This window comes from Equus caballus, chromosome 10 (assembly GCF_041296265.1).
Source record: "Equus caballus isolate H_3958 breed thoroughbred chromosome 10, TB-T2T, whole genome shotgun sequence".
Classification (NCBI taxonomy): Eukaryota; Metazoa; Chordata; class Mammalia; order Perissodactyla; family Equidae; genus Equus; species Equus caballus.
Window position 1 is genome coordinate 64,642,448 of NC_091693.1, and position 23,901 is coordinate 64,666,348.

Below are 23,901 nucleotides of genomic sequence, written 5' to 3' on the forward strand. Positions count from 1 at the left end.
AACAGAAATCTTTATGCCTTTATTTACATTTTTACATGTTGTCTTCCAGTCTTTATCAAGCATATAAAGTTTTACATAGTTGCACCCATATCATAATGGTATTTGGATTTTTTTCTTTAAACTCTATATAAATATCTCATCCATTTGGACCACAAGTCCTTTATGGAAAAAGATGGGAGAAGAGAATGTCAATGCTTCTACACGGTCTCCATAATTATCACTAAAGCAGAAATGCTAAATGTTAAGACACCTTCAAGAAGTTAGAGGAAATGAGAGACTTAGTGCATACAGTGATGCTGTATGGAATATTTTACCAAAGGAGCTAATGTAAAGTCTCAGGGTAGGAGAGGCAGCATCTGCCCAAGAAAGGCGTACAGGGAAGAGAAAACACAGCAACATCTGGTCTCTAAATGTGCCAACGTGAAAAGCTCAGAGCCAGTTAGCTAGGGTTACGGGAAAGAACGAGCACACAAAAAGAAGAAAAAAAAGTCTGGCTTTGTCAGTAAAGAAAGGACAATAATATTTATAGAAAATTTTCTATACTCAAGGTTCAAAAAAGTAGAAGTTTGGACTCAATATGCAGTAAAATGGTTGAAGCAATCTATGTATAATAAAAGAGCAGAAATGGCTAAAAGGACAAACCTTGGAAAGGAGAATCATGACATGAGAGGAAAGACTCTTTTTTTTCTTCTTAAAGGCAAGTGATGGTATGAGATCATGCAAATGCAAATGTCTGTGGACAGCACTGTTTGCTGGTGGGAAGAGAATTTTAATGTGCACCCTATGCAAATGCGTTTTATAATAAAACAAAATGTGCAAGGCCTTCTGAGGGCGGGGGGGGGTGGGGGGTGGGGTGGGGGAAGCAGAGAGCAGCAGCTCCAGACACCGAGCCTGAGAGGCATGGAAGGACAGGCTGAGGAGTGGGCCACCGCAACCCTGAGCTAATTCCAGGGGAGAGCACATGGCAAATGCCCACTCCCCACAAGAATCGCTCTTACATTTGACTGAGAACTGGAAGCCTAATGAATTAACACCTGCAAAGTCTTTCTTTATTGAGTGCTTAACCTTGAGCAATTCTCTGTGCTTAGACTGAACCTCAGTAAGAAGACATTAAAAAAACTCAACTCTCTGTTCTGTACTGAGTCATGGGGAAAATTATATGAACTGCACAGTAAAGATGGAGATGAATAAAAAGAGAGCTCCTATAAACCAGTTCGAGTCTTTGTGTCAAAATTAGCATGAACGTCAAAGCCCATTTAAGGCCCAGGCCCGGGCACTTGTGAAAGAATGAGCAGGAGGCCGACTTGCAGTGCTGAGAGAGTCTGGTTTTGACGAAGTGATATTTAGTCAGATCTGTATATCTGAAGCAATTATTAAAAAGACTTTGGGAAAAAGTCTCTGTCTCTGTGATGGAGATATTTAAGCCAGCCATTTTGAAAGTGTTAAAAAATTAAAATTGTGGAAAGCCGAACCATAGGTGCCATGTTTTGCCTTAAGTGGTAGAAATACCATCTGCCTCGGTCTTTCAGCAGCATGCGTATTTCAAGTAGCAGGAGGCTAAGCTGCAGGCATACGCTCAGCTCCAGCTGGGGAAAATACACAGACGTTTGTAGATGTTTTTCTAACCAAGGGTAGTCAACATACTCGTTTTCTTTCAGACGTATATATTAGTTACCATAGCAAACCAAGCGTGAATGTGGCCCGAGAAGCTTCTCCACTGGTCCCCCACATGCCCGTGAGTTTCTACCGTTCAATAGGTGGCACTCTTCCCTCCAGCACGGCGCTCAGTCAGCTGTGCTTAACCTTGGGGCCGGGAGCCTGTGGAACATGGAGTAGCCTGCGAGATGCACAGCCAGGCTGCAGACCAACTGCTGTAATTTAGAGTCCCATAGCACCGTGCCTATGAGCAAAACTGTTAGCACCAGTTTTTTGGTCACAATTCACTTCCGGTGACTACATTCTGTTAATAAAACTTTTCCTGCAGTTTTAACTAGATAAGATGTTCCCTGTTCTGCCATTTTAGAAGCTACTAGGTAGAATCACTTGATAAACGGCTTCCATCCTTGCCCAGTCCCCAGGTGGACAGGTTTCAGTAGTGGGTAGAGTGCTCCTGTGCTGGTGTTAACCACTTACAGAGGTGAGAGAGACCTAATGAATTAACAGTTGTCGAGGGGCTGGCCAGGTTGCACAGTGGTTAAGTTTGGGCACTCTGCTTCGGTGCCCAGGGTTCGCTGGTTTGGATCCCAGGTGTGGACCTAAGAACAGTTTATCAAGCGATGCTGTTGCAGGCATCCCACATATAAAGTAGAGGAAGATGGGCATGGATGTTAGCTCAGGGCCAGTCTTCCTCAGCAAAAAAGAGGAGGACTGGCAGTGGATGTTAGCTCAGGGCTAATCTTCCTCAATGAAAAAGAAAAAAGTTGTCGAGTGCTTTGATATCTTGAGATGAGAGGCATTGCAGCAGTGTAAAGTATTCATATCCAGGTTCTATCACAACAAGAACTCAATTAAAAAGTAATTCAATTTCTTATCTGAGTGTTTGAGGCCAGACCACTGTTTTGCTGAATGTGACAGACATTCTCGAGATCCAGCTGAGACTGATTTTGAAATGATCACCTCTTGTGCCCTCTCCCCTACTTCGTTGCCATTCTGAAACTTGACAAAATTTGAAAGATGGCATATAAAGCCACAGAGCACATGGCCAAAATAATTTTCTGTGGTTCTTGAAATCTGATTTTTCAGATAAAATTTGGCTCTTGAGTAAATACTCACCACTTAGAAATGAAGAAATTTCCACCAACAAATAAATTTCATGATAGTCTCCAGAAACGGCTGGTGAGTTTTTTTTTTTTTTTTTTAATTAATGTTATGATAGACTACAACCTTGTGAGATTTCAGTTGTACATTATTGTTAGTCATGTTGTGGGTACACTTCTTCCCTCTTTGTGCCCTCCCCCCAGCCCCCCTTTTCCCTGGTAACCACCGATCAGATCTCCTTGTCAATATGTTAACTTCCACCTATGAGTGGAGTCATATAGAGATCGTCTTTCTCTGACTGGCTTATTTCGCTTAACATAATACCCTCGAGGTCCATCCACGTTGCTGCGAATGGGCCAATTTTGTCTTTTTTTATGGCTGAGTAGTATTCCATTGTGTATATATACCATATCTTCTTTATCTAATCATCAGTTTCTGGGCATATGGGTTGGTTCCACGTCTTGGCTATTGTAAATAATGCTGCGATGAACATAGGGGTGGCAAGGGACTCTTGGGATTTCTGATTTCAGGTTCTTAGGATAGATACCCAGTAATGGGATGGCTGGGTCATAGGGTATTTCTATTTTTAACTTTTTGAGAAATCTCCATACTGTTTTCCATAGTGGCTGTACCAGTTTGCATTCCCACCAACAGTGTATGAGGGTTCCTTTTTCTCCACAACCTCTCCAACATTTGTTGCTCTTGGTTTTGGATGCTTTTGCCAATCTAATGGGTGTAAGGTGATATCTTAGTGTAGTTTTGATTTGCATTTCCCTGATGATTAGCGATGATGAACATCTTTTCATGTGTCTATTGGCCATATTTATAGCTTCTTTTGAGAAATAACTGTTCATGTCCTCTGCCCATTTTTTGATTGGGTTGTTTGTTTTTTTGTTGTTAAGCCGTGTGAGTTCTTTGTATAATATGGAGATTAACCCTTTGTTGGATAAGTGGCTTGTAAATAATTTTTCCCAATTAGTGAGCCGTTTTTTTTGTTTCAATCCTGTTTTCCCTTGCCTTGAAGAAGCTCTTTAGTCCGATGAAGTCCCATTTGTTTATTCTTTCTATTGTTTCCCTCACCTGAGGAGTTATAGTGTCGGAAAAGATTCTTTTGAAACTGATGTCAAAGAGTGTACTGCCTATATTCTCTTCTAGAAGACTTATTGTTTCAGGCCTCATCTTTAGGTCTTTGATCCATTTTGAGTTTATTTTGGCGTGTGGTGAAAAAGAATGGTCAATTTTCAATCTTTTGCATGTGGCTGTCCAGTTTTCCCAGCACCATTTGTTGAAGAGACTTTCTTTTCTCCATTGTAGGCCCTCTGCTCCTTTGTCGAAGATTAGCTGTCCATAGATGTGTGGTTTTATCTCTGGGCTTTCAATTCTGTTCCACTGATCTGTGGACCTGTTTTTGCACCAGTACCATGCTGCTTTGATCACTGTAGCTTTGTAGTATGTTTTGAAATCGGGGATTGTGATTCCGCCAGCTTTGTTTTTCTTGCTCAGGATTGCTTTAGCAATTTGCAGTCTTTTGTTGCCCCATATGAATTTTAGGATTCTTTGTTCAATTTCTGTGAAGAATGTTCTTGGGATTCTGATTGGGATAGCATTGAATCTGTAGATTGCTTTAGGTAGTATGGACATTTTAACTATGTTTATTCTTCCAGTCCATGTGCAAGGAATGTCTTTCCATCTCTTTATGTCGTCGTCAATTTCTTTCAGGAAAGTCTTGTAGTTTTCATTGTATAGATCCTTCACTTCCTTGGTTAAGTTTATCCCAAGGTATTTTATTCTTTTCGTTGCGATTGTGAATGGGATTGAGTTCTTGAGTTCTTTTTCTGTTAGTTCATTGTTAGTGTATAGAAATACTACTGATTTATGTATGTTGATTTTATACCCTGCTACTTTGCTGTAGTTGTTGATTATTTCTAATAGTTTTTCTATGGATTCTTTGGGGTTTTCTATATATAAGATCATGTCGTCTGCAAACAGCGAGAGTTTTACTTCTTCATTACCTATTTGGATTCCTTTTCTTTCTTTTTCCTGCCGAATTGCTCTGGCCAACACCTCCAGTACTATGTTGAATAGGAGTGGTGAAAGTGGGCACCCTTGTCTTGTTCCTGTCCTCAGAGGGATGGCTTTCAGTTTTTGTCCATTGAGTATGATGTTAGCTGTGGGTGTGTCATATATGGCCTTTATTATGTTGAGGTACTTTCCTTCTATACCCATTTTGTTGAGGGTTTTTATCATAAATGGGTGTTGGATCTTGTCAAATGCTTTCTCTGCATCTATTGAGATGATCATGTGGTTTTTGTTTTTCATTTTGTTGATGTAGTGTATCACGTTGATTGACTTGCGGATGTTGAACCATCCCTGTGTCCCTGGTATAAATCCCACTTGATCATGTTGTATAATCTTTTTGATGTATTGCTGTATTTGGTTTGCCAGAATTTTGTTGAGGATTTTTGCATGTATGTTCATCAGTGATATTGGCCTGTAGTTCTCCTTCTTTGTGTTGTCCTTGTCAGGTTTGGGGATCAGAGTGATGTTGGCTTCATAGAATGTGTTAGGGAGTACTCCATCTTCCTCAATTTTCTGGAATAGTTTGAGAAGAATAGGTATTAAGTCTTCTTTGAATGTTTGGTAGAATTCTCCAGAGAAGCCGTCTGGTCCTGGGCTCTTATTTTTGGGGAGGTTTTTGATTACCGTTTCTATTTCCTTACTTGTGATTGGCCTATTCAGATTCTCCATTTCTTCCTGATTCAGTTTGGGGAGGTTGTAGGAGTCTAGGAAGTTGTCCATTTCTTCCAGGTTGTTCAATTTGTTGGCATATAGTTTTTCATAGTATTCTCTTATGATCCCTTGTATTTCATTGGTATTTGTTGTGATTTGTCCTCTTTCATTCCTAATTTTATTAATTTGCGATTTCTCTCTTCTTTTCTTGGTGAGTCTGGCTAAAGGTTTGTCGATTTTGTTAATTTTTTCGAAGAACCAACTCTTTGTTTCATTGATCCTTTCTACTGTCTTTTCTGTTTCAATATCATTTATTTCTGCTCTTATTTTTATTATTTCCCTCCTTCTACTGACTCTGGGCTTTGTTTGTTCTTTTTTTTCTAGTTCTGTTAAGTGTCGTTTGAGGTTGCTTATGTGAGCTTTTTCTTGTTTAGTGAGGTAAGCCTGTATTGTGATGAATTTCCCTCTTAGGACTGCTTTTGCTGCATCCCAAATGATTTGGTATGTCGTGTTCTCATTTTCATTTGTCTCCAGATAATATTTGATTTCTTCTTTAATTTCTTCAATAATCCATTGTTTGTTCAGAAGCGTGTTGTTTAGTCTCCACATGTTTGCACCTTTCTCTGCTTTTTTCTTGTAGTTGATTTCTAGTTTCATAGCATTATGATCAGAAAAGATGATTGATATTATTTCAACTCTCTTGTATTTATTGATGTTTGCTTTGTTTCCCAAAATATGGTCAATCCTTGAGAATGTTCCATGTGCACTTGAGAAGAATGTATAACCTGCTGTTTTTGGATGAAGTGTTCTATATATATCTATTAAGTCCATCTGGTCTAATTTTTCATTTAATTCTATTATTTCCTTGTTGATTTTCTGTCTGGATGTTCTGTCCATTGGTGTTAATGGTGTGTTGAGGTCCCGTACTATTATTGTATTGTTGTTGATGTCTTCTTTTAGTTCTGTTAAGAGTTGCTTTACAAATTTTGGTGCTCCTGTGTTGGGTGTGTATATAAGTGTTATGTCTTCTTGGTGGAGAGTCCCTTTTATCATTATATACTGTCCCTCTTTGTCTTTCTTTATTTGTTTTGCTTTGAAGTCTACCTTGTCTGATATTAGTATAGTGACACCTGCTTTCTTTTGTTCATTATTAGCTTGGAGTATTGTTCTCCATCCCTTCACTCTGAGTCCGTGTTTGTCTTTGGGGCTGAGGTGTGTTTCCTGGAGGCAGCATATTGTTGGGTCTTGTTCTTTGATCCATCCTGCCACTCTGTGTCTTTTGATTGGGGAGTTCAATCCATTTACATTTAGAGTGATTATTGAGATGTGGGGGCCTACCACTACCATTTTATGTCTTGTTTTCCGGTTTTCTTCAATTTCCTTTGTTTCTCATCCCATGGTTTAATCTGTTCTGATGAAGAGCTGCTACTCTCTGTTGTTGTCCTTCTACTTATCTCCTCTGCTCTTGGTTTTGTAGCCCCTTTCCTTTTTTTGATTTTTCAGGAATGAGGGTTTTCCTGAGGATTTCCTGAAGAGGAGGTTTTGTGGCAATGAACTCCCTTAATTTTTGTTTATCTGGGAAAGTTTTTATTTCTCCATCGTATTTGAAGGATATTTTCGCTGGGTAGAGAATTCTCGGCTGTAGGTTTTTGTCCTTCAGATTTTTGAATATATCATTCCACTCTCTTCTAGCCTGTAAAGTTTCTGCTGAGAAATCTGCTGATAGCCTGATGGAGGTTCCTTTGTAGGTTAGTTTCTTTTGCCTGGCTGTCCTTAGTATTTTCTCCTTGTCGTTGACTTTTGCTAGCTTCACTACTATATGCCGTGGGGTTGGTCTTCTTGCATTTATAAAGTTTGGAGATCTATTGGCTTCTGTCACCTGAAGATCCATCTCTCTCACCAGATTTGGGAAGTTCTCAGCCATTATTTCTTTGAATAGGCTTTCTGCCCCTTTCTCCTTCTCTTCTCCCTCTGGTATACCTATAATCCTTACGTTGCATCTCCTAATTGTGTCTGATAATTCTCGGAGAGTTTCTTCATTTCTTTTTAGTCTTACTTCTCTCTCCTCCTCTGCCTGCAGCATTTCTATATTCCCATCTTCCAAATTGCTAATTCTTTCCTCCATATTATCAGCCCTACTGTTCAGTGCATCTAGATTTTTCTTAATCTCCTCTATTGTGTTCTTCACTTCCAGTATTTCTGTTTGGTTCTTCTTTATCGTATCAAACTCTTTTGTGACATAGCTCCTGAACTCGTTGAGTTGTCTATCTGAATTCTCTCTTAACTCATTGAGTATTTTAATGATGGCTGTTTTGAAGTCATTATCATTTAGGTTATATATTTCATTTTCTTTGGGATTGTTGTCTGTGTATTTGTTATTTTCCTTCTGTTCTGGAGACTTAATGTATTTTTTCATATTGCTTGATGTTGTAGATTTGTGCCTTCGCATAGAGATAGAGATTAGTTGCTCCTTCCACTTGTTTCTGCTGGTGTGGTGGGGGAGCAGCTGTTTATACTGCACCAACCAGGAACCCCATCCTCAGTTGCTAACTGGGCCTGGGCCCCTCCTCGTAGTCACAGTGGTCCTTTGGATTCCCTCTTCTGCCGTGGGGGCTGTCATGGGGGGGCTTCAGGCTGCTGGTGCCTACTGTTGCAGCCCACCTAGACGTGCTCCCTCCTTGGGGTCTGCAACGGTGTTATGGGCTTTTCCAGTGGCCAGGGGTAGGATCACTTATATTTGCCACTCCGTCACTGTCGGCACCCACAAAATTTCACTTGTCCACTATCGGTCGCAGCAGAGCTACTGGCATCTTCTACAATCTGTGGTTAGCTCATCTAGCTATGCTACTTTTGTCCCGGGGTCTTCCAGCCTTGTGGCTGCCGGATGGGTGCTCTCTACTAGTGCTGTGCAGAGGCTTTCGCTGAGGCTGCTGTGAGTCTGTAGGGTTTCCCCGTAGGCTACGGAGACGGGTCGCTGGAACTCCACCCAGCCCCAGTCCTGTTCCCCAGGAACTCGGGGAGCCCTTTGCCCTGACTGGGGGATAGCCGGAGATCCTGATTCCAGTGGTAGCTGGTCAGCTGCTGTCCTGCCTGATATTCTCCTCTCCGGGACCCTCCTGGTGTTGTGGATGCTGGGCGTGGCCCCTCCGCTAATGGCAGACAGAGAGTTTTGTCTGCTGCCTGGGCAGAACTCTGGAGCTTCCCCCCTGGGCCGTGGAGCCGGCCTCTGGAGCTCCAGCCAGCCCCAGTCCTCTCCGAGATCTCCGGCAATCCTTTGCCCCACGGGGCGGGCAATGGCAGCTGGGGGTCGCCGCACCCTCTGGGATTCTCTCCGGGACTTTCCCAGAGTTGTGGATGCTGGGCGTGGCCCCTCCGCTAATGGCAGACAGAGAGTTTTGTCTGCTGCCCGGGCGGAACTCTGGAGCTTCCCCCCCAGGCCGCGGAGCCGCCCAGCCCCAGTCCTCTCCGAGATCTCCGGCAATCCCTTGCCCGGCCGTGCAGGCAGTGGCAGCCGGGGGGCTGCCACGCCCTCTGTGATTCTCTCTGGGACCCTCTGGGTGCCGTGGACACCAGGAGGGATCTCCCCGCCAATGGCGGGGCAAGACTCTCCCCACGGGCTCAGGTGTGTAACTCTAGAGTTTCCCTCTGTGTTTAGGAGTAATTGCGGGGGGTTTAGGTAGGGTTCTGGTCACCTGTTTCCACCGTCACTCCTCTGGTGTGTGCTCGCTCCTGCCCTAGGTGTGTGTTGATCTTCTGCGGGTGTCCGTTGGAAGAAAGCCGCTTGCAGGTACTAGGCTGTTCGGTTGGGGTTGGAGAGTTTTCACCTATCTCCACCTCCTCCCGGAGGGAAGTCCGTCCGCCTTCCGATGTATAGTCGCGTGGGTCTCTCAGACGTCCTGAGATGCTATCTGGATATCCTTTGTTAAGCAATGAGTGTCCAAATAATTGTAGACTCGAAGGGGGAGAGACAAAGAGGACTACTCACAGTGCCACCTTGGATCTTCTCCGGCTGGTGAGTTTTTTAAATGTAGTTTTACAGAAAAATCTACCAGAGGAGCCCTAAGCTGCTAAGCACGATGCTTGCATTGGTCAGCATGGGCACCATGACCATACTACAGGCCCATAATACACTGAATAAGGGACAATATTGCAAGCTGTACCCTGCAGACATCTCCCTGATACTTGGTAGGGATGGTTATAATCTTTTTTCCCATGTTACTTGGGTTTAGGTCTATGTAAGGATGATAGGTCTGGATTAATTGCCTAGATCAAGTTATGCCCTTAAATATCAGAATAGCACCACATATTCCAGAGGGGTTTCTGTTTACTGGCATGAGAAATATCGTCTCTAGCACTTGGCGAGGCAAGCTTCGGGCTACTGAACATTGGGATGGACTGTGTTATACAGTCAGTATACTCTTAAAATGGCTAATTGGAGTCTGCAATCCTCAATTCCAGACCACTCACAGCCTCTTGCATTTCTCCTAGCATAACACTAATGCAACACTCTTCCACACCCATTTACCAAGCACTCCTATGTGTAAGCCTGTGCCAGGTACTGACGATGTAGCCACGAACAAGGCCATCAAGGGCCCTGCAGTCAGAGGCTCTTACATTCCAGTGGAAGAAGAAGGAAACAAGTAACTAAATAAAAATAATAATTTTAGATTATGATAAATGTTAACATTTTCATAGAAGAAAAAAAGTAGAGCAAAGGGAGAGTGGCCACTTTAGATATGGAGATGTGAGTCAAGGAAGGTGCGATGGAAGGCCTGCGTCAGTCGTGTTCACAGTGTAGTTAGTGCCGGCACAGGGCCTTGCACATATGACATATCAAACACTTAGTGGTTGGGTGGATGAACGGATGAAGGAATGAATCTGGACCTCAGGAGTACACAAGATAAGAATGTTCCCCCCGCCCATAAAAAAAAGAATGTCTCCTCTCAAATTTGGGCCTAAAGAGTCGAATAGCACTCTTCTAAACTGCTCATTTTGTACTACGGAAACTGAGGGAAGACCAAAGAGGTTAAATGACTCACATCAGATTCTGCAGTGGGTTGGTGACAGAGCCATTTCTTGATCCAGGGGAGTTTCCCTAATCCAGCCTGGGGAACCAGTGAGGACTTCCTTCAGAAGATGATCCTAAATTAAGCCTTACAGGAGGAGTAGGGGTAGCCAGATAAAGGGGAAGGGCATTCCAAGCAAAGAGGACAGCATGAGTCAAGGCATGGAGAATAGACACAGTACGTGTTATGTAATCTGGTGCTGCTGGAGCACAGGGTGCGAGGAGAAGAAGCTGGAGAGTCCCTCTAGGGAGTGAGACCACACAGTGCTTTATATGAAATCTAGTAAACCTTGAATTGCCTTTGAATGTTGTCATGGAGCCAATGAAGGGTTTTAAGCTGGAGTGTGAAACTGTCAGATTTGTGGTTTAGACAGACATTCTGACTGGTAATGGATCTGTGAGGACAAAAGAGAAGCACGGAGACCAGTCAGTAGGCTTTCCAGTGGTTCAGATGAAGAGACTCAACATGAGCGAGAAAGAGCGATCAAGAGGAGGGTATGGATTCAAGAAAACGCAGGCTCTAAAGTGGGCATGACTTGGCCATGGAACATAAGGGTGAGGGAGTAGGAGCACTCAAGAGTGACTTCTAAGTTTCTCACGTGGTTGACTGATGGGATGACAGTGCCAAGATCAGGAGAGGGAATAAGTAAAAAGGCTGAGAGATACAACACTAAGAGTGAACCCTAATGTGAACTATGGAACTATGAGTGATAATGATGTGTCAATGAAGGTTCATTGATTGTAACAAATATACCATTCTGGCACAGAATGTTGACAGTGGGGAAGGCTGTGCGTGTGTGGGGTTAGGAGGTAATGGGAACTCTCTATACTTTTCACTCAATTTTGCTGTGAACCTAGAACTGCTCTAAAAAATAAAGTCTATTAAAAAAAAAAAGAACAAGGATGTCAGGGAAAATGCTGAGCTCAGTTTGACACTTTGAGCTTCTTTACCTTGAGAACTCTTTACCTTCTTTATCTTGGGGAGACCCAAGAAGAAATGTCCACAGCCCACGATTGGGTATATGATAAGGCTCAAGCAGACATCTAAGATAGAGTGACAGACATAGAAGTCTTTAGTTTAGAGATGCTCCTATTGATCCAATTTTTCTTGAAGGAGGCAAAAATTTGTAAGGCAGAGGAAAGGAAGGACTGCACTTCAGGCAAGAAAAAGAGCTAGAACAGAGGCATGGAGCCATGGGCGTGCACCTCGGGGCTGTCAGGAGACACAAGGTTCCGGATCAGCCCTGGAGAGATCACGGTACGGTTCAGTTGTGCTACTGCATGCGGAGCCCTTACAGGTCATATTTCTGCCTCCTCGTCTTTGGAGAGCAGGTGTGCTCACACCCTGGATATTCCTGACTGTTGCATAAATCAGGTGGCTAGCATGTTCCTCTCCTCTAGCCAAGCAGCTGTATGCATCCCACACACGTGCTAAAGTGTTCCATTTGTCCTGAGGAGCAAATGGAATGTGACCCAAGAGAGTTCACAGACTCTCACTGGGGCACAGAAATCTGAACTCCTGTGGCAGTTTTTCAACAAGGCTGTGTCAGAATTATCTGTGGAGCCTCTTTTCAAACCCTTCCATCCTGGCTCTGCCCTGCTCCCCCTGCCAGGGGATTTTGATCTGGTGAAAGAGGGTGTGACGCTGCGGTAACCTAGGCATGTGTGTTTTCAAAAGCTCCACAGGTGATCAGAAAACGACCACCTTTAGGAGTCTAATGGGCCCTGTATGTGCTTCCCAGGTATCATGCGATGGTGCTAAAAGCTGTTTTCCATCCATCGGCCAATGGCATCTTTCCAGCAATGGTTACTGATCTTACCCAGTCAAGTGTTTTTTACAGCGCTTCTCACAACCTGGCATTATATTATGGATCCACTTAGTTATTTATTGGTTATTGATCTCCTCCATGAGACTGTAAATGTCATGAAAGGAAAGACTTGATCTGGTTCACTGTTGTATTCCCAACACCTAACACAGTGTTTGGAATGAAGTAGGCACTTGATAAATAAACTTATCGTTGAACAAATCTTACTTTACCTGCTAATGCCTGTTACTTTACAGGGACTGTCCCTCAGCTTTGAATGAGATGATTCTCTTTTGACCTTTCAAATATAAACAAAAACCAAGTACCAAATTGAAATGTATAAAACTGTGTAGTATGTATAAAATCCACCTACCTTAGCATAGTCTAATCTTCCTTTCTCTTGAGCCTAAAATAGAAAAGGGGGAGATTAGTTAGTTCTTTAAAAATTACATAGTGCTTCTACAATTTTTGCCTCTCAAAGAATAAAAGTCAACTCTCTCCCCACTTTCCTCTCCTCTCTATCTCTATAGTGAACTATATAAAACACATAAAACTTTCAAAGATATTGAAAAGTTGAAAGAACAGTGCAATGAGCACACATACACTCGCTGTCTAGGTTTGACAGTATAGACACCATGACTTCACTCCCCCATACTTCAGCACACATCTTGTAGCATAGGACATCTCATACATGACCACATAACCACTATCACATTTAAAAAACTAACAATGCCATATCATCCAACATACAACCCATATTCAAGTTTCTCCAATTGTCCCAACAATATTCTTTATACTTTTTTCCCCAAACCAGAATTAATCAATATTCACATATTGCATTTGGTTTTCATGTGTCTGTCCAGCCTTTTAAATCTAGAGAGTCTCTCTTCATTTTTCAAAAAATGAAAATAAAAACTGTTAACGTTTTTTGTGAAAATCATCGGCTTTTTGAGGAGATCAGGGAAGCTGTCTTACAAAATGTCTCCCTTTTTGGATCTGTCATATTATTTCTTCATTGTGTCATTTAACTTATCCCTGTTTTGCTTGCCTACTGAAAGTTGGGTCTGAAGAAGCTTGTTTAGATTTAGGTTAAACATTTTTGGCAAGAATACTTTATACGGAAAATTATGTATTTCATGTGGCATCAATTCAGGAGGCACAAAATGTCAGGCTGTCCAACTCTTAGTAATGCTACACATTTGACCACTTGATTAAGGTGGTGGCCATCAGATGGCTCCACTGTAATCACATATTTTCTCCTGTATAATTAGTAAGTAATCTGTGGGGTAAGTTTATGTTTCCACTTCCCTTGGCACAATTTTTATTATGTTGTATTAGGTCAAAAGCCCTCTACCTCCATCAGAGATGAAGACAGGGAAGAAAGGCGGACGCGAAGGAGACCTCCTGCGTAAGGTTAGATTTTATTTACAAAATATTTTTAGTTATGAAAAAACAATTTAAAATTAACACTCAAAAGTGCTATATATCAAATCTGAACGTAACAGAGACGATCAATGTGTTAGTCTTTGCCGATAGGTCAGCTCAACTTCAGAATAAAACTTCTCCTGTCACCTCTGCACAGAACAACGGCCCTTCCACTTAGGAATAGGTTAGTTTTTGTTTCTGTTCTTTTAAGACTGGCACCTGAGCTAACATCTGTTGCCAATCTTCTTTTTTTTTTCTTCTTCTCCCCAAAGTCCCCCAGCACATAGCTGTATATTCTGGTTGTGCTATGTGAGACATTGCCTCAGCATGGCCTGATGAACGGGTGCCATGTTCGCACCCAGGAGCTGAACTAGCGAAACCCTGGGTCGCCGAAGCAGAGCGCAGGAACTTAACCACTCGGCCAGGGGGCCGGCCCCCTGAATACGTTAGTTCTTGAGATGATTTTGTTTCTGAGTCCAAAATGACACTATACAGATAATGAACATGGGCAGATTACTTTCATGAGAGAAAAGGAAATGTTTATAATTGGTCCTGACTCTTCTTGCTCCTTTACAATCTTTAAAAAATTTATCCAAAGATGCCTGCATTTTGTTTTTCTTATTGTCATAATAAGCAACTTAGAACAAGCCACTGCTCATGTATAGCTGTTGGGACCATCACAAATCACTCTAAGTTAAAATTGTGACTTGAATGTTTGAAATGAAACAAAAGTCCCCTGCAACCAGTGTACTATGAAAAAGAAGTTGGGGTTTTCAATCTGCTCTTCAAAGTTTTTTGGGGGGGTTTAGGATTTTCAGTGAACTAAGTCCTGAGATGCATTACACCAAGGGGAGTGTGAGTCAGTTCTTAGACAAATTTTAAAACCAGGCTTATTCCTCTCTCTGCTCAGGTATTTTACATTTACGTGTTTTGTCTTTCTGTCTATGGACATCTTTTCCCAAACTAAAGTAGTTTTGTCTACAGTGAAAATGCCCCTCCACCCGCTGTAACTTCAGCAGTGGTAGGGAGCCCTGGAGCACCTCTGTATACGGCACTCGTGACTTACCGCTCCTCTGATGCTGTGCAAATGTGAACTGGCTTTGATCCTACGAATAATCCATGGCTTGTGACCAAAATTTCAGCAGCAGCATTTCGCAATATGCTTAGTCTTTAAGTTCTCAAACTCCCAGCTGTCTCTTGAATTCACTTTAGCTTAACAGATATTTGACACTGAGGCTGATCCTGTGGTCACAAGTGTCCCACCTTTTCAATTGTTCGTCCTTTTCCTCGTCTCCCGCTGATTAGTATGGATTGCTCAGGCACGGCACTTTCCAAATGCCGCACGAACTGGACGCCCTACAGAATTGTTCCTACTGCCAAACAACTCACTCCCGAAACACGTGCCGTTTCCTCATGACTTTAAATTTTGTTTCCGTTCTAACCAGCTCCTCTTCATTCTAGCTCCTTCAACATCCTCATCTTTCAGCGTTGAACAAGAAGGATATGTTAAAATGTTGAAAGTGGTATTTGTTGAAAGTTAGGAAGTTGAGGAGCTTTTGTATCTTGAGATTGTCAGGTAAAGCACGGAGAACTAGACAATTTACAGGGACTTCGGGTGGACTTTTCCTTTTGGAGGTATTGAGCCATTTCCCAATTTTGTCTCATAAAGAAAATCAACAGCAGTTTCTTCAGGTAGTAAGTGAATATAATGCTGCTTATAGGTAAGGAAATCTAGAGAGGTCATCACAAATTTTTGTAAAACCATTTTTCCTATCACATACTTTGTTTATAAACTAACCATCTTAGGGATATTATTTTGAAGCACTTGTGCTTAATCAATCACAAGCTATTTTCAAACTCTTTCATTTTATTTTGTATTCCTAGCTTGGCCACCACCTTTCACCCAGTAGAGATATACTTTCTGGGGGCAACGGCAGAGAAACACCACATATGTAAATCCTTATCTGTTCAACATCAGCTCTTAAATCTTCTGGAAGCTGAGAGATTAGAAGCCTGCATAAAATGAGAGCACGCTTACCACAGCCATTACAGCCTGAACAGACTGTAACTATTGATATGCAGCTCACTTGAACATCCTTTTTATTTTGTCACAGTAAACATTCCAGTTCTATGAAACCATTTCATTCTTAACTGCTTTAGCTTGTACATAAACGGATCATTTATTTTATAAGAAAGTATTACAAATATTTAAATCTTTAGGTATATATTTCCAGCTGCTATGTGGGTTAATATCTACATATGTCATACACACACCTGAAGAGTACATATTCTGATGTAAATTTTTTTTCACAAAAACCTTTTAGAGTTTATAAAAACCTAGCAAATTAGAAACAAATGCAAATGATCATTTAATCCCCCACATAATTAATGCTTCTCATAAACATTATCGATTCTATTTCTTTTTGTAAAACAGTTAATTTGAGAGGGGCCATAGTTTCTGTTTTACCTAATTGTTGCTCATTCATTCAATCATTATCCACTGTGCACCTATCCTATTGTGTGTCAGGTAGTGCTTAGGCACCGGAGACACAGCCATCAACAGAACAAATAAAAACTTCTGCCCTCGTGGGGCTTACCCTGTAGGGAGTCTTGTTTTAGATAGGCTCTACATACGATCTCCCTCTAGAACTTAAGCTCCATGAGAGTAGGGAAATTTTCTCTCCTGCTCACAACTGTTTTCCATGTCTCAATCAGCTCTGGCTATATATAGTCAATGTTCAGTCATTGTGAATGGTGAAAAATGAATAGATGGATGAGGGCTTTTTCTTTATATGTGTCAGTTATGTGCTGTCTATTCAGGAAACTTACAAAGCAAAGTTCATTTTACTCACTCCTAGTTCCAGGATTGCGGGGTGGTTAGGTCTATTATGTAGTTAATGTAGAGACATTAGGTGGTGCCTTACAAGTAATTTTTACCCATATTGAATGATACTATATTTTCTCTTTATTGCCTAATTTTTATTTATAAGTAGACTAAGGAAGGGAATCTATAGAAAATAAATTCAAACAATTCATGAAAATCCAACAACAAAAGGATAGAACAGAGAAGAATGATGGAGTAGCCTTCTCACAGATGCAGTGGCTTAGCATAATTAAGTGCCTCAACCTTGAGAGCAGTGTGTTGAAGTGGAAAGAGCCTGGAACGGAAGTCAGGAGACCTCAGGAGATTTTAAGATGCACATCTCAAAGCCTCATGTGTTAAGCAGGCCTTGTCTATGGAAGAAAGCAAGTGGCCTAAGATCTTAACTGTGACTACTCCAAGAGGCACGGTGACCTCCTGGGAAGATGGATCTCCTGGGAGCCAGAAAATATGGTTTCTGGTCCATAATAGGTTAATACCTCCAATAATGTTTAAATTTTTAATTGGGTCTTAATTTTCTTATCTGTAAAATAAGAACATTGGACCAGACCAGATGTTCCCAAATGCGGGGCTCTCACGAATGCTGGGCTGGCTGTATCAGAATCACCTGGGTAGCTTGTTAAAAATGCACATCCTCAATACCCTAGCCCTGAGATTCTGGTTCATTTGAGGATCACTGGTCTGGACTATGTCTAATGTCCTTGTTAATTTATGCATTTGTATGCATCAGAGTTTACTTTAAAGGCTAGAAGAGAACAAACTCCTTAAGTCTCAAGGAGAATGGAGTGCTGTAACTTTCCCTCCTTTTTCTGACATCTGCCACTTATCATGTATATTTCTAGCAGAGCAAGATATTATTAAAATAACTTTCTCACTGGGGCCCAAAATAGGCTGATATAAAATAAATGCAGACTGTATTTCAACAGCCAGCAGTCCTGAACCTCTTCCTGCCACACTGTTCATCTCCAGAAGACACTGTAAATTCTACCATACACGGCAATTCCCTGAGGGCTTCATTACTAGGGTCTTTAAAAGGGATTCACTCATCTTTTTGCCTCCCGTAGGTGTGCTTCTTGTCAATCCAGGTCATGAGAAAAGAAAGTAATTTTTCCTAGTCTTTAGCAGTTCACAGAGAATGTGTGGTTTGAACCTTGTTTTATCTTAAAAAATGTGAAAATAGACAAGATAGTGTGCCAGTGCTCGTGACACTGGAGGCCTCCTCGGACAGCTATAGTGAGCACTGTAAAACAATATTCGGTACAAAAGCAAAAAAAGCCAGCACTCTGATTGAGAAGATGCGCAGTGGGATTAATTCCAAAGGTTTATATACCAGTCTCTGCAGACCAAAGGCAGATAGATTCCCTGTTGGTAAGTAACGGATGTACAATGTGGTCTTTTACTTTAAGAAACAAATGCTTTTTTATAAGTCAGGTAACAAAGAAGCATTGGATGACATAAATGAACTGTTTCCAATTTCCAGCTACTGTTATCTGGACTTGAAAGCTGGATATGAAGAAACCTCTTTCTAAAAGCAGAAAACTAATATTCCACAGCAGGGAGTCCAGCCATTGCTAGAGACTCATCATCTCTACTTAGCATGTTATTCTTCCCAAATGCTATATTTTGGAACAACAGTCTTTTCTTTTCTTTTTTTTTTTTTTTTTAAGATTTTCTTTTTAAACCTTCAAGGAAAACTACCTGTCTCCTCAAACTTTTTAGTTGAAAGAACATAAGGAACACCCATTTGCCCTCCATCTAGATTAACCAATTGCTAAAATTCTGCCATCTTTGCTTTCTCTCTAGATGATCACTTGCTGACCATTTAAGTTGTAGACATTGTGATGCCTCATCCCTGAATACTTTAGCATTTCTCTCCTAAGAACAATGATATTCTCCTACATAACAAGTTTAACATTTACTCTAACAGTTAAGATACAGACCATATTCAAATTTTCCAAGTTCAACCAATAGTCTCCTTTAGAGCTGTTTTTATCTCAGTCCAAGATCAAATTAAAAATCATACATTTCCTTTGGATGTCATGGCTTTTTACTCTCTTCCAATCTACAACAGTCCCTACACCACTACCTTTTCTGTCTTTCATAATACTGGCATTTTTTAGGAATCCAGATCAGTTGCCCAGAAGAAAGTCTGATTGTTTTCTCACAACTAAAGTAAAACATGTTTGGCATGACAGCTACACAGATGATGCTGTATAGTCTTTCTCCATTACATTAGGAGTCACACAGTATGTTTGTCTCATTATTGGTGAAACTAAGTTTGTTCACTGCTTCCCTCTGTATTTAATCAGTAATCTGTAGATGGTTTGAGTCCATATGAATATTCATTTCCCTACTAACCATTCATCCAATGGTCCTAATGGATCATCCACTAATGATTCTGGTTGGAACAAAAGATTACAATGGTGGCTGCAAAAATAATAACATTTTAAAGGTCTTTTGCCTTGGCACTGACAAAAATATCACTGGCTCCTTTAGAGAAAACAAGTCTTACTGAAAATAAATTCTCCGTACATTTGCATTGATATTAAGAGGTGGAGCTTAGTTTATATAAGGGAGGACAGAGGAAGGGAGGAAGGATACCTCCATCCTCATCCCAGAATAGTTTGGGTATAATGCATGAGGACTTAAAAGGCCACAAATCAGAAGTCTACCAGATCTACTAGCCCTGAAGTTGAAGCAGTCCGTTGAGTTCTGGCTTGGTAGGAAAAGCAGGCCTTGTATTGGTGGGCTCTCCAGTGACAGAGCTGGAAGAGAATCAGAATACGAAGGAACAGGGCAGGCTTCTTTGCTATCCTGACCATTCTTGCCTACTAATAAGAGAGCACAGAAGGCATCTGCAAGGAAGTCAACACCATTCAGAACTAGACTGCTCAGGTACCTGATTTTATCATCTCTTTCACCTGGGAAAGCTAATTTTCGGAGGCAAATGTGAATGTCCATGAAATTAACTTTCTCATATTCTCTTCCTGTTATTCAAGTTCAAAATCCTGGTTTTGGCCTCTGACCGCCTCTCCCCGGTACACACCTGACAGCTTCTCCCTATCATCTCAGTTCTCAGGTCCTATACATTTTCTCTGAAATGGGTTTTACATCTCACCTCCTTACCTTCCCATTCTTGTTGCCAACATTCTGATTGGGACTTTTCTCCTGCACTTATCAACAGGTTCCCCAAAACTTCCTAACAGATCTCGTTCTCTCTAGTATCTCCTTGTTCCTTTCGCCCTATATAATGCAGCCAGATATACCTCCCTAAAACACACTTCAGACCTCGACATTACCTGGCTCAAAACTTTTCAATGTCTGCTCCATGACTTCTGAATCAAGTTCATTTTCCACAGGCAAACATCCCAACGTCTTTTTTTCTCAATTGAGCTAAAATTCACATAACATAAAATTTATCATTTTAACCATCTTAAAGGGTATAATTCAGCGGCATTTAGTATATTCACAATGTTGTGCTATTATCACCACTACCTAGTTCCAGAACATTTTTGTCATGTTGTAGCACATATTAATACTTCATTCCTTTTTACGGCCAAGTAATATTTTCTTTATCCATTCATCATTTGATGGACATTGGGTTGTTTCCACTTTTTGGCTATTGCAAATATTGCTGATCTGAACATTCATGTGCATGTTTTTGTCTGAACTAAAGTCCTACAGGCGTTATGTACTATTTCAGAGCAATTCTTCATCTGTCCCTAAATTGCCCCATGTTTTTCACATTCCATCCAAATTATAACACCTTTTTTTCTTTGAATACATTGTATGCTTGCTCATCTGCATCACCTTTTCATGGCTTCTGCCGCCTAGGAAGCCCCTCGTTCCCATCTTTGCTGTCAAGATCTTCTTCTTCAAGGACTCTCTCAGATATCACTTCCTTCAGAAACCCTTTCTTGACCTTCCCAACTGGATGTGAACTCTCTTTCCTTCAAGCTCTCCAAATGGCATCAATTAGTTTTCCTTATATTTGTGTGTTTTTCTTATCCCCTCTTTACAAAGCCTGCAAACCTGCAGGCAATTTACTGCTATATCTCCTGTGGTCGAGCACTTTGTTTCCTTAAGTGCAACAGAAAACTTTAAAAAATGCTTTAATTTAGGAGACATCTAGAAATATTTCAGTCTTTGTGCTCTCATATATAGTTCTTTCAAATGCCCACACCATACACCCTCTAGAGTGGAGGATGTTGTCAATGTTACTCCTTTTGAAACAACTCAAAATAACATAAATAATTAGAAGATATCACATGGCATCAGTGAGGACTCTCTGAATGTGCATTTTCTCTTTTGTTTAAGAATATACATGTGTTATATTCATGCACACCAGTCTTGCCTAGCAATCTTTTGAATAAGAGATAATAGTAGGATATCTAGGGACAAACCAGTTATAGCTCAGCATTGGTAATATGTAGTTCACTTAAGGTAGTTTACGGCTAGTTATGACAGTGTCAGAATGTCACAAGCCTAAGTGACATTTCAGTATTTTCAGAAATAGCCAGGAAAATATAATCATAATTCTTATTTCTTCAGGTGACTTATAATGGCAGCTGAAAACTAGAAGGATCATTAAAAATAAAGCTTGCTGACCTGCAGTAGCCCCTGGACTCCCTGAGAGAGTCAGAGCTCTGTGGTTCTCTGAAGGATTCTACTTTCTTTTATTAGGAATCAAAATGATAACTAAGTAATGACTTCACCTCCCTAGGGTGAATCACCCATTCACTATCAGTACCGTTACCTGATCATTATTTTTCAGCAGCTACAAATTTAAATTTAAAATTAGGGTAGGGAGGGATCTGTAGAATTTAGTATGGAGACATTGCTCAACAAATATTTTTCAGCTGTTTCAGGTCTGGTCTGGCGCTCTGAACTGACTCTTGTGAAAGGATATGGGGTGTGTGTGTGTGCGCGCACCTATGGGTGTGATGGAAGAGGGCTATTTAATCTTAAGATTTGGGGAGCTGGAGAGGAGGCAGGAAGACCTGATATGAAAAATTCCAGAGGTGCTCTTCCAGGCTTCATAATGATGTTGAACAGGCACTAAGGGTATGTGATCTCCTCCTCCGTTCCTGGTCTAGTCATTAATTCTCACTCTCCCCAGGCAGGAAATCAAAAGGGTAGATGGGACACAAACCTGTCTGAGCAGAGAGGGAAAGTAATTTTACATGTGATAATAAGAAATCATAGGAGATTTCCAACATTGGGAGCAAGACTTTTCTATTTCTCAGTGTCAAAACTAGGATTAAGCTTCTAATAGAGATAAATATTTTTCTTACAGTGCATCTCTTGCCTAAGAGACCTATTTCTTAGATTTATTTGAAAGCTGAAAGGAACCTTAGAAACGATCTAGTTCAATGCCATCATTTTACAGAAAATAGTAACAAGGATGTGAAAGACCATGGTTAAAGTTATACAGATGCTAGCGAAGCCCAATCTAGAATCCAGGTCCTCCATGGGCCATTTCTGCTACGCCAGCTTGATTCTTTCTATTTAACAAAAAGGGCTGCCACCAAACAGTTACCCTGTGAAGACCATTCCACACAAAATTTTTGACAAATATTAATTGGATGACTATTCCATGTACATCACCACGCCAGGCACTATGGATAATTCAAAGGTGAATTCACTATTATTCTTAAGAATCTTGCAATAAAATTCAAAACCGGGGGTGGGGGTGGGGGGGGGGAAGATTACAAAAATGCAAAGGAGGTAAACACGAAGAATTTGGAAAGAGCACCAGAACTAATTTCAAGATTAACAAGCAACCTCCTTGAGATTCGAGATAGAACGTCCCTCTTAAATGTTATGCAAATTGTGCTCCCTAACTATGACTAGGGGGTATTCACAGAACAAGATCATTATCTTATAGCACTTAATATAAACATGAATATTATAATTTAGAAGATTAAAATAAATTCAAGTAAGGAGTCTTTAATCTGAAGAATGTTGCCCCCTGCACGACAGAAACTAACTCCTTATTTCTTATTTGTTTCAGATGAATTCCTCTTCTCTTCATCAGTGACCCTGTTCATGACTCAGACATGTGGATATAAGGAAAACAGCCTGAAGTCTTGGAGCAAACTACAGCAGCCTGGCAGGGCCTTGAGGGGGGCAGTAAACTGCCCGTCTTTCCTGAAGGATGAGGATTTGGAGATGATCATAGGGGACCTAGGCTGGAGAGCAGGCCATCGTCTGCTCACGGACTTCCCCTCGACAGGGTTTACTGACCTCTGGACAAGATCCATTTGATTTACGTGGGTTACTGCCTGCGGCACAGGCTATTGGGAAAGGCTATCCCTTGAATCTAAAATCAAGTTTGGGATGATGATTCGGGAACATTTCACCAGCTGTTTAGGAAATCCTGGACTCTCATGTTGCCTACATTTACAACTTTGTATGCCTGCAAAGAAACTAAGAGTTAAATATGTCCCTTTCCTGTGAAGCTTCTTTAAAATTCACATCTCTGCTTCTCTTTCATGTATGTGGATAAATGTGCATAGCCGAGGGAGAGTTGGTAGCTTTCATTTAACATATTTAGCTGGATCTTTTCAACCGAAATGTAAATCTGCAATGTATTCTAATGCAACCCAATTAGAGTTACTAACACCATCTGTATAGATATTTTTGGTTCAGCTGTCGAAAAACACACAAATACACCCTAGTAATACAATATTCAATAGCTGTGTGATATTTCATTGTACTATACGTCATTTTTCCCTTTTCTATTTTTAAATGGATTGATTTTAATTTTTTTTCCTTTTTGAATTAATATTTTACTACTTATTTCCACATTAAGTCTGTGCCCACATCTCTGAGATTTTTTTCTTGGGATAGATTGTTAGAAGCGGAATTACTATAGAAAGTACATAAATTTTTACACTAAAAGTCTTGAAATAAAAACAAATACATGTATAGTATTTAAGAAGCCAAATAATACAAGACTTGTAACAAAACAACCTAGCATTCTCCAGACCCTGTCTGTCCTGTGTCCCTCTCTTTGGCGGATTCTTCTGCTGTTTATCTTCAAATATTGTTCTCTCTTGATTTTTAAATTTTATACATTATCTATTGATCCTACCATGAAAGGAATAATTACATTTCTTACATGACCAAACATCATTTTCTCTACTTTCCTTGTGCTGATTACACTTTTTGGTTTAAATCAATATTCAGTATTTACGTTTTTATGCTACATAAATGTTATTCTCTAAGCCATGCAG

The 23,901-nt window shown here is 40.8% G+C and overlaps 1 protein-coding gene across 4 annotated transcripts in view; it reads right to left on the minus strand.

Annotated features, from left to right (window-relative positions):
- Positions 1-23,901, minus strand: part of PDSS2 (decaprenyl diphosphate synthase subunit 2) — a 267,780-nt gene that overhangs the window by 25,316 nt on the left and 218,563 nt on the right. For all 4 annotated transcript variants that reach the window (XM_023650874.2, XM_070223628.1, XM_001503961.6 and 1 more), the window contains one exon: positions 12,731-12,763. In XM_023650874.2, the coding sequence (XP_023506642.1) occupies positions 12,731-12,763 (33 nt within the window). The remainder of the gene's footprint in view (positions 1-12,730; positions 12,764-23,901) is intronic.